The sequence below is a fragment of the Dipodomys ordii genome, unplaced genomic scaffold (assembly GCF_000151885.1).
Source record: "Dipodomys ordii isolate 6190 unplaced genomic scaffold, Dord_2.0 Scaffold133, whole genome shotgun sequence".
NCBI classification, from domain to species: domain Eukaryota; kingdom Metazoa; phylum Chordata; class Mammalia; order Rodentia; family Heteromyidae; genus Dipodomys; species Dipodomys ordii.
Genome location: NW_012267349.1, coordinates 3,798,253 through 3,809,003, shown reverse-complemented (window position 1 = coordinate 3,809,003; position 10,751 = coordinate 3,798,253). Strand labels below are relative to the sequence as shown.

The 10,751-nt window shown below is 42.6% G+C and overlaps 2 protein-coding genes across 2 annotated transcripts in view; both read left to right on the top strand.

Moving 5' to 3' along the window:
- The window catches only part of Mcm6 (minichromosome maintenance complex component 6), a 40,138-nt gene extending 37,245 nt beyond the window's left edge, over positions 1-2,893 (top strand). Inside the window, 2 exon segments of the mRNA XM_013030804.1 lie at positions 395-534; positions 2,413-2,893. Of these exon segments, the coding sequence (XP_012886258.1) occupies positions 395-534; positions 2,413-2,526 (254 nt within the window). The 3' untranslated portion in view covers positions 2,527-2,893.
- A 2,205-nt stretch (positions 2,894-5,098) lies between these two features.
- Lct (lactase) overlaps positions 5,099-10,751 on the top strand; it is a 55,121-nt gene continuing 49,468 nt past the window's right edge. The window contains exon 1 of the mRNA XM_013030813.1: positions 5,099-5,738. Coding sequence (XP_012886267.1) covers positions 5,099-5,738 — 640 coding nt within the window. The remainder of the gene's footprint in view (positions 5,739-10,751) is intronic.

Sequence of the window (10,751 nt, the reverse complement as noted above, 5' to 3'; positions counted from 1 at the left end):
CCCCCCCCCCGCAAAAAAAAAGTAGTTTTGCTTTCTGTTGCTTCCTAACTTAAGCCTTCAGTTGTTGTCAAACATTCTCTATAGGTGCTAAGATATATGAAGTCCTTCATACTTTGTGAAGTCTTACTAGCTTCAAGAACTTTTTTTTTACAATCATATTTTTTTGGTGCTTGGTTTTTTCCCCCCTCTTCTGGATAAAGTGTATTTTTAAGTAATGTAACAGGTTATTTCAGGCCTGTGCTGGAACATTGTAAACCTTATATGAGCAGATGTGCTGTCTGACAGGTTGATGGTTATCTAATCTGTATATTATCTTCCTATGTATGCAAACTCCAAGGATGAGCAATACAGTTTACTGGAAAGTAATCTTTTTAAAATATGTTTTTTGTTGCAGAAGAAGATGAGTCAGCATTGAAGAGGAGTGAGCTTGTTAACTGGTACTTAAAGGAAATGGAATCAGAAATAGACTCTGAAGAAGAACTTATAAATAAAAAGAGAATCATAGAGAAAGTCATTCATCGACTCACACACTATGTATGTACATATTACACTTGCTTTCTAGTGTTTATGAGGGAAAGAGTTTGTGTCTTACAGATTTTTGGGGGTATAGTCAGGACTGAGTGTTAAGAATTATTTCCTGGGCTGGAAAGTTGGCTCAGTGGTAGAGCACTTGCCTTGCATGCATGAGGCCCTAGGTTCCATTCCTCAGCATCATATAAGAAAAAAGCCAGAAGTGGTGCTGTGGCTCAACTGGTAGAGCACCAGCCTTGAGCTGAAGAGCTGAAGGACAGTGCCCAGGCCCAGAGTTCAGGCCCCACGACCGGACCCAAAAAATAAATAAATAAAATAATTATTTTCTTTATAAAATAAGTAGAATTTAGGTGAAATCTGGGAAGGTGACTTTGGAATCTTTTCATGTAGGCCTTTTTTGTTGTTGTTGTGGGTCTTGAACTCTGGACCTGGGCACTGTTCCCTGAGCTCTTCAGCTCAAGGCTAGTGTTCTACCACTTAAGCCACTTCTAGTTTTCTAGTGGTTAATTGGAGATGAGAGTCTCATGGAGCCTGGTGCAGGTAGCTCATGCCTGTAATCCTAGCTACTCAGGAGGCTGAGATCTTGAGGATTATGGTTCAAAGCCAGCCCGGGCAGGAAAGTCTGTGAGACTTTTTTTTTTGTTTTTTGGTCCAGTCGTGGGGCCTGAACTCTGCGCCTAGGCGCTGTCCCTCAGCTCTTCAGCTCAAGGCTAGCACTCTACTACTTGAGCCACAACACCACTTCCGGCTTTTTTTTTCTGCTTATATGGTGCTGAGGAATCGAACCCAGGGCCTCAAGCGCTCTACCACTGAGCCACCTTCCCAGCCCTGTGAGACTCTTATCTTCAATAAACTACTAGAAAACCAGAGGTGATACTGTGGCTCAAGTGGTAAAGTGTTCGCCTTGAGCTGAAGAGCTGAGGGACAGATTTCAAGCCCCATGACCACAAAAGAGTTTCACAGACTGGCTGCCCAGGCTGGCTTTGAATTTGTGATCCTCAGATCTCAGCCTCGACTAGCTAGGATTATAGGCGTGAGCCAGCGCCCAGCTATAGGACTTTTTTAAAAATTGGCAGTCGTAGAGATCAAGTCCAGGATCAAACTCATACTAATCAAGCACTTTCACGTTGTGCAGTATCCTGTCCCTGTTCAGGCGTTTTTTTTCTTGTGTTTATTATTATTATAAAGATGTTTAAAGTTACAGTACTAAAGAGTTCATTTCTTTTTGGATAGTGTCATCCCTGATTGGATACTTTTAACCATTTACTTTTCATCCTGATTAGCCAGATGCATATAGTGAACCCCTGGGCATGCATCCTCCCAATTTCACTTCCTTTCTATGTTTCATCTTCCTCATATTCTTAATTTCCCTTTACTCAGCCTTTTGCTACACACCAAACATGGAGGACTTTGCACTTGCCATTTATCTCGCCTCATATATCTTTCTCCATTCTGGTATCTGTTTAAACGTTATCTCTACAAGTCTTGCTTGCCTGGCATGTTAACAGATAGCAGCCTGCAGCTTTTGCTATTCTGCTTTATGCCTCTTCATAGTGTTTATTTTTTTTAAGGGGGGGGGGTGTCTGGTCTTGGGGCCTGCACTCTGGGCCTGGGTGCTGTCCCTCAGCTCTTCAGCTCAAGGCTAACGCTCTACCACTTGAGCCACAGCGCCACTTGCGGCTTTTTTCTTTTTGCTTATGTGGTGCTGAGGAATCAAACCCAGGGTCTCAGGCGTGCAAGGCAAGCGCTCTAAATCTAAAGACATAGTCTTTAGATTTTCAGTGGGGAAATAAAATAGTGCGTAGAAGGATCAGTGTTTGGTGTATCTAGACATTTTTGTAATATTGTTGGAGAGTGAGGCCAAATGCTTCTGTTCCACAGGATCATGTTCTTATTGAACTCACACAAGCTGGATTGAAAGGTGCTATAGAAGGAAGTGAGAGCTATGAAGATCCCTATTTGGTAGTTAACCCTAACTACTTGCTTGAAGACTGAAATACTAAAAGTAACTGACAAGAGCCAAGGAGCTTTGGCACAGCTCTTTCTGGCCTGGAACCTGTATGGAGCTCTGCTAAGAAGTAAAGTGATGCTTTGGAATTTGTCCTAAGAATAACAGTGGAGTCCTATCTATCACATTCCTATAATATGCTTTTATACCAGCACCAGCTTTAGTGTGTTTCTTGTCCCAATAAAGTTGGAACTCAGTAATAATGTGGTTTCTGTAAGACCTTTGCTTTGTTTTCACATGTAGGAAAAAGCCTGTTACTTCTATGGTATTCAGTATCTTACCAATCAAGAAGTTAAGCTTTCTTCAGTTGCTAACTACTGCTTTTATTCATTAAATAAAATAATTTGACCTGAAGTTGTATATTGGATTTATTTCTGCACTCTTATTATTCATGTACTTGTGAATGTGAATCCCTTTTTACTTAATCTGAGAGATACAACATGGATTTAGAATTTACAGAAGGGCTTTTAATAGAATTAGAAAACCTAGAATTAGAGAAAACCTTGGAAATTCCAAGATTGATTTTAGTATCTTATTATAGTTTCTAAAAATACAAGGTTTACTGGACACCAGTTGATCATGCCTGTAATCCTAGCTACTCAGGAGGTTGAAATCTGAGGATCGAGGTTCAAAGCCAGCCCAAGCAGGATAGTCCCTGAGACTTATCAAGCAAGAAGCAGAGATGTTGCTCAAGTGGTAGAGTGCTAGCCTTGAGTAGAAAAGCTCAAAGGCCCAGGCTCTGAGTTCAAACCCCAGAACTAGCACATACACACAAAAAATACAGTTTATTGTACTTTTATTTATTTTGTTGGTGTGAGGCTTGAACTCTGGGCCTGGGCACTGTGCCTCAGCTCAAGGCTATTCTACCACTTGAGCCACAGTGCCACTTGCAGTTTTCTGAGTGGTTTAATGGAGCTAAGAGTCTCCTGGACTTTCCTGCCCAGCCTGGCTTTGAACCGTGGTCCTCAGATCTCAGCCTCCTGAGTAGCTAGGATTACAGGCATGAGCCAGCTCGTGTTACTTTTCTATGGGTCATTCTTTCCTTCAACCTTTCCTCTCTCCCTCCCTCCTTTTGTTCCTAGGATTTTGCCAATGTTAGCCGGGTTGACCTCAAACTCCAAACCTGCCTCAGCCTGGGGCATGTTATCACCACACCTAGCCCTATGATTATTTCACATGCAGCTATATATATGTATATAAGCTGTCTTCAAATTTTGTGGCTTTGTTCCAAAGAGTTACATCTTTGTTGTATCTTTTAAAAAGAGCTAAGTCAGCTGGACACTAATGGCTTACATCTGTAATCCTGGCTACTTAGGGGACTAAGATATTACCTCCAATAAATTGCCAAAGCTAGAAGTGGAGCCATAACTCAAATAGTAGAGTACTAGCCTAGGGCAAAAAATACTTGAGGGAAAGCGCCTGGGCTCTGTTCAAGCCTCAGGACTGGCACAAAAAGGTGAGTAAAATGCTCACTCAAGAGCCATTAATGAGGGGGAAAGAAACAACTGCAGGACTATGGCATAATCCCATGTAAACTTGTTGCTTTTTTTTGGGGGGGGGGTCCGGTTGTGAGGCCTGAACTCGGCCTGGGCGCTGTCCCTCAGCTCTTCAGCTCAAGGCTAGCCATCTACCACTTAAGCCACAGCGCCACTTCCGGTTTTTTTCTTTTTGCTTATGTGGTGCTGAGGAATGGAACCCAGGGCCTCAGGCATGCAAGGCAAGCACTCTACCACTGAGCCACCTTCCCAGTCCCAACTTGTTGCATAATTTTTTTTTTTTGGTCAGTCATGGGGCTTGAACTCTGGGCCTGGGCGCTGTCCCTCAGCTCTTCAGCTCAAGGCTAGCGCTCTACCACTTGAGCTACAGCGCCACTTCCGGTTTTCTGGTGGTTTATTGGAGATAGGAGTCTCACGGTCTCTCATGCCCGGGCTGGCTTTGAACCGCGATCATCAGATATCAGCCTCCTGAGTAGCTAGGATTACAGGTGTGAGCCACCAGCGCCCGGCTCTTGTTGCATATTTTTGTGTTAACTCTTATTTTTGCATTTGTCTATTGTTTATCTTGTAGCCTTATATAACATGTTAACATCTATTTAATCTACAATAGGGATGGTGAGGAGATAGGCACAAAAGAAGCTACTTTTCCACATGCGATCATCTAGACAAGAACCATGAAACTGAGGGAAAATGCACATTGGTGAAAAATTTCTGTCCTAGCTTGCAGGGAAGGGAAGTAGACAAAAGGAGAATTTGAAGGATTTTTTTTTTTTAATGAATGAGTGAATTTTTAGAGGAGTCGAAGAAAAATGTTGAGTAATCTACTTTTCTGTAACCCATCCAAGAAAAATGTCTTCAGACATTCTGTTTCTTCTGCTTAGATGGAAAAGTTGTTCGTGTTGTATGTTAAGGTCTAAAATTTTAAATATTGCAGGGGTGAGCCATGTGATTTCATTATCATAGATAACTAAGTTAAACATTGTATTGGTAATCACTTAGTAACTTATCTGAGGTGTAGTTATAAAAGGATTCCTCCTATGTACTTCCTAACAGCTCTCTGAAAATGGAGCTGTCTGGGAAAATGGTCTTCATTGTCCTCCTAAGTTTTCCATGTCAGGGGGCAGAGTGGGAAGCTCTTGATAGAAATTTCATTTCAGCTGCTGGTCCTCTAACCAATGCCTTCCTGTACAACCTGAGCCACCCTCTGGGAAACCAGGGTTCTCATTTGGTAGCTGGCAGCAGTGACATTTATGTTTGTCAGCAGCCTTTGCCCTCTTTCCTGCCAGAGTTGTTTAGCAGTCTTCATGCCAGTAAGATCACGCATTATAAATTATTCCTCTCATGGGCACAACTTCTCCCATCAGGAAGCTCCAAAAATCCAGACAAGGAAACAGTGCAGTGCTACCGGCAACTCCTCGAGGCCCTCACAGCTGCACAGCTTCAGCCTATGGTCGTCCTGCATCACCAGACCCTACCTACCAACTTTGTCAAGGGAGTTGTGTTTGCTGACCTCTTTGCTGACTATGTCTCATTTGCTTTCCACTCCTTTGGGGACCTCGTTGGGATCTGGTTCACCTTTAGTGACTTGAAGGAAGTGATCATGGCTCTTCCCCACCAGGAATCAAGAGCTTCCCGTCTTCAGTCCATCACTGATGCTCACAGAAAAGCTTATGACATTTACCATGAAAAATACGCATCTCAGGGTAAGTATGTGTTGGCCCTGATGGCTGGCCCATGGCAGCCTCCATCTATACCTTGCCCGATCCTCAAAAGCAGCTCTTGGCATTTCTTCTGCTCACTTTCAGTAGGAACATCTCTCCCCACCCTGGGGCCTAGACATTAGTGGCAAGTCAGTATTGTTATTATTTCCTAAGGGAGGCAGGAAGGGATGGTTTATATTGCACAATGCTCAACATTTCATTTGAGGAATATCTTATATACCCATTTCCAAGACTTGGTCCTGTTTAGTCACTATTACCTCTTGTCTTGCTCTTCTTTTTCCCTTCCTGTCTCTTCCCAGGAAGCACTATCTGAGAATTTCTTCAGACTACTTACAAAACCTTATGAAAACCAATTGAGCGATGGGAATGTAGCATAGAGGTAGAGTGCTTGCCTAGCATGCATGAAGCCCTGGGTTCAGTTTCTCAGTACACATAAACAGAAAAAAGCTGGAAGTGGTGCTATCGTTCAGGTGGTAGTGTGCTAGCCTTGAGCAAAAAGAAGCTCAGGGACAGTGCCCAGACCCTGAGTTCAAGCACAAAGACAGGTGGGGAGAAAAACAAAATGCCAATTTCTACATTCTGGTTGGAGCTTAAGTTCATTTTTTTTTTTTTTTGGTCCGGTTGTGGGGCCTGAACGCTGGGCCTGAGCACTGTCCCTCAGCTCTTCAGCTCAAGGCTAGTGCCCTACCACTTGAACCACAGCGCCACTTCCGGCTTTTTTCTTTTTGCTTATGTGGTGCTGAGGAATCGAACCCAGGGCCTCAGGCATGCCAGGCAAGCGCTATACCACTGAGCCAACTTCCCAGCCCCAGCTTACGTTCATTTTATCAGAGAGGCAGACAAGTACAAAATAATATAGCGGGGCGCCAGTGGCTCAAGCATGTAATCCTAGCTACTCAGGAGGCTGAGATCTGAGGATTGCGGTTCAAAGCCAGCCTGGACAGGAAAGGCCATGAGACCCATCTCCAATAAACCGCTCAGAAAACCAGAAGTGGCGCTGTGGCTTGAGTGGTAGAGCCTTAGCCTTGAGCTGAAGAACTGCGGGGCAGCACCCAGGCCCAGAGTTTAAGCCCCACGACCGACAAAAACAACAAAAAACAATGTACTGACAGGTAATGGAAAGACCATTTGTGTGTGTGTTAATCCCAGATCTGTACATGCTGGGAAAGTGTTCTGCACTATATCTGCAATTTGATAAATTTATTGTAATTTTTACATTACAAATTATGTTGCTGTACTGTAAAAGTTTTCATATGTAAACTCTTACCCACCTTTTGGGCAAATTTTTTAAACATTTTAAAAATTATTATATCTAAGTAGTTTTACAAAGAAGTTCCCATTCTACAAAAATATATGAATTCAAGGTGTCTGACAACATTGTCACCCATTGCTCCTAACCCATCCCTTCTCTCACTTTTTTTTTCTTAATTTATTTTTTTATTGTGAAAATACTGTACAGAGGAGTTACAATTACATGGGCAAGATAATGAGTACATTTCTTATCAAGCATAGTAGCCTCCTCCTTTGTTTCCCCTTAGGAAGTGGTGCTGTGGCTCAAGCGGTAGAGCGCTCACTTTGAGCTGAAGAGCACAGGGACACCACCCAAGCTCAGAGTTCAAGCCCCAAGACTGACAAAAATATATATATCTATATGACCTTAAATTGAGATTAGGTGATTACATAAATTTCACAGTATTGTGGAATAGTGATACTTAAAGTCACAAACACATTTTAACCTTTACAAGGCAAATTGTCATTATCATGGTCTATAAAGTTTGTGAATTCTATGAGCCTTAACTATTTCTTCCACATCAGGTGACATTTACATTTCTTTCTTTTTGCTTAGTGTAAGCTGTTCCCTCTTACCCTCTCATTCCCTCCCTCCCATTGCTGCCTTTGAGTTGCTTAGTTCCTTTGCATCAATGTCAAATGCAGCTGATGGGCCCCCCTGTTGTATGTTTTCCCATTTTCCTTTGAGTCTGTGTCCTCCTCCTAGCTTCCCTCAGATGTGTGTGCATATATATATACCATATATGTGGCCAAGAACATGGAGTCATTTAGCAATGATGACAAAGTGAGTGGAAGTCCTCTGTTTCTTGAGTCTTGTTTACTTTGTTATATCTCCTTGCATTTTGGCTTTAGCATCCACATATCAAGCTTATCTCGCTCAATATGATTTGCTATTGTTCCATCCATTTCCCAGCAAATACCATTATTTTGTTCTTTCTAATGGCTGCATAATATTCCATTGTATATAGATACCACAAATTTTGGATCCACTCATCAGTAGTGGGGCATCTGGTTTGTTTCCATATTTTGGCTGTTGTGAACAGTGCTGCAGTGAACATGGAGGTGCATGTGTCCTTGTATACTGGCTAGGAGTGATATGGCTGGGTCATAGGGGAGGTCTATATTTAGCTTTCTAAGATACCTCCATACTGCTTTCCAAAGTGGTTGTATTAGTATACGTTACCACCAGCAATGGAGTAGAGTTCCTCTTTCTGTGCATCCCCTCCAGCATTTGTATTAGCTGAATTTAGGATGTGGGCCATTCTGACTGGGGTAAGGTGGTATCTCAGTGTTGTTTTTATTTGCATTTCCTTTACAGCCAGGGATGGTGAACATTTCCTCATATGTTTCTTTGCCATTTTTATCTTCTTCTGAAAAGTCTCTCTTTAGCTCACTTGCCCATTTCATGATTGGTTTGTTAGATTTGTGAGGGGTTAGTTTCTTGAGTTCCCTGTATATAATGGATATTAGATCCTTGTCTGATATATTGCTGGTAAATATTTTTTCCCAATTAGCTGGCTGTCTTTCTAGTTTGGTTCTATTTCTTTGTTTGTGCAGAAACTTTTTTTTTTGTCGGTCATGGGGCTTGAACTCTGGGCCTGGGCGCTGTCCCTCAGCTCTTCAGCTCAAGGCTAGCGCTCTACCACTTGAGCTACAGCGCCACTTCCGGTTTTATGGTGGTTTATTGGAGATAAGAGTCTCACAGTCTCTCATGCCCGGGCTGGCTTTGAACCGCGATCCTCAGATCTCAGCCTCCTGAGTAGCTAGGATTACAGGCGTGAGCCACCAGCGCCCGGCTCTGTGCAGAAACTTTTTGTTTTAAGACAGTCCCATTTGTCCAGTCTTTCTCCAATGTGTTGTGACCCTGGAACTCTGTGTTCAGGAAGTTCCTCCCTATACCTATAAGTTCAAGTGTCTCTCCTACTTTGTCCTGCAGTAGTCTTAGAGTATCAGGTTTGTTGTTAAGGTCTTTTTTTTTTTTTTTGGTTGGTCATGGGACTTGAACTCTGGGCTTGGGCAATATCCCTCAGCTCTCCAGCTCAAGGCTATCACTCTACTACTTGAGCCACAGTACCACTTCCGGTTTTCTGAGTGGTTTATTGGAGATAAGAGTCTCTCGGTCAGGGCTGGGAAGGTGGCTCAGTGGTAGAGCGCTTGCCTTGCGTGCCTGAGGCCCCAGGTTCGATTCCTCAGCACCACATAAGCAAAAAGAAGAAAGCCAGAAGTGGCGCTGTGGCTCAAGTGGTAGAGCGCTAGCCTTGAGCTGAAGAGCTCCTGGGTTCGAGTCCTCAGCACCACATAAGAAAAAAGCGTGAAGTGGCACTGTGGCTCAAGTGGTAGAGCGCTAGCCTTGAGCTGAAGAGCTGAGGGACAGCGCCCAGGCCCAGAGTTCAGGCCCCATGACCGGACCCCCCCCAAAAAAAAAAAAGAGTCTCTCGGTCTTTCCTGTCTGGGCTGGCTTTGAACCGTGCTCCTCAGATCTCAGCCTCCTGAGTAGCTAGGATTACAGGCGTGAGCCACCGGCGCCCGGCTTATTGTTAAGGTCTGTAATCCATTTTGAGTTGGTGTTGGTGTATGGTGACAAGCTAGGGTCCACTTTTAGTTTTCTGCATGTGGCCACCCAGTTTTCCCAGCATCAGTAGTTGAAGAGGCTATGATTCTTCCACTGTATGTCTTTGTCTCCTTTATCAAAAACCAACTAACTGTATGTATGCGGTTTTATTTCTGGGTCCTCTCATTTGTTCCATTGGTCTTCAGGTCTCTTTTTGTGTCTTTGTTATTATGGCTCTATGGTAGAGCTTGAAATCTGGTATCGTGATCCCTCCTGCATTCTTTCTTTTGTCTAGAATTGCTTTGGCTGTTCTAGGCCTTTTGTTGTTCCATATGAATTTTTGGACTGTTTTCTCTATTTCAGTAAAGTACGTCACTGGGATTTTAATGTGAATTGCATTGAATGTGTATATCAATTTTGGCAGTATGCCCATTTTCACTATATTCTGCCTATCCAGGAACATGGGAAGTCTTTCCATTTCCTGGTATCCTCTAAGATTCCTTTTTTTAGGCTTTTATAGTTTTCATGAAATAGACCCTTTGCATCTTTGGTTAGGTTAATTCCTAGATACTTAATTTTTTGAGTTTTTTTTTTAATAGTGGATTCTGTTGGCTAGAATACTATTGAGGAGCTTTGCATCTGTGTTTATCAAAGAGATTAGTCTGTAGTTTTTTTTTGTTGTTGTTTTTGGGACTTTGCTGGTTTGGGGATGAGTGTGATATTGGCTTCATAGAATGGCTTTGAGATTGCTCCCTCTGTTTCTATTTCTTGGAAGAGTCTGAGGAGTATGGGTATTAGTTCCTCTTTAAAGGTCTTATAGAATTGCATAGTGAATCCATTTGATCCGAGGCTTTTCTTTGTTGGAAGGCTTCTGATTGTTTCCTCTATCTCATTGTAGGTTATTGGCATTTTGTCTTCAGTATCTGATATTCTATTTTGCATTTCATTCACTCTATTACCTGTGGCTTCCATTGTGGTTTGCATGGAGGAAATTGAATTTTGCATGGAGGAAATTGAGCCATTTATAATTTCTATGTTGTTTCTTAGAGTATTAATCTCATCTTTTAGTGAGGTGTGTACTGCATCTATTTTTGAGTGCATTTCTTATTTGCAGGATCCTTTTTGGTAGTTCATTCCTGTGTTCTTTAAATTTC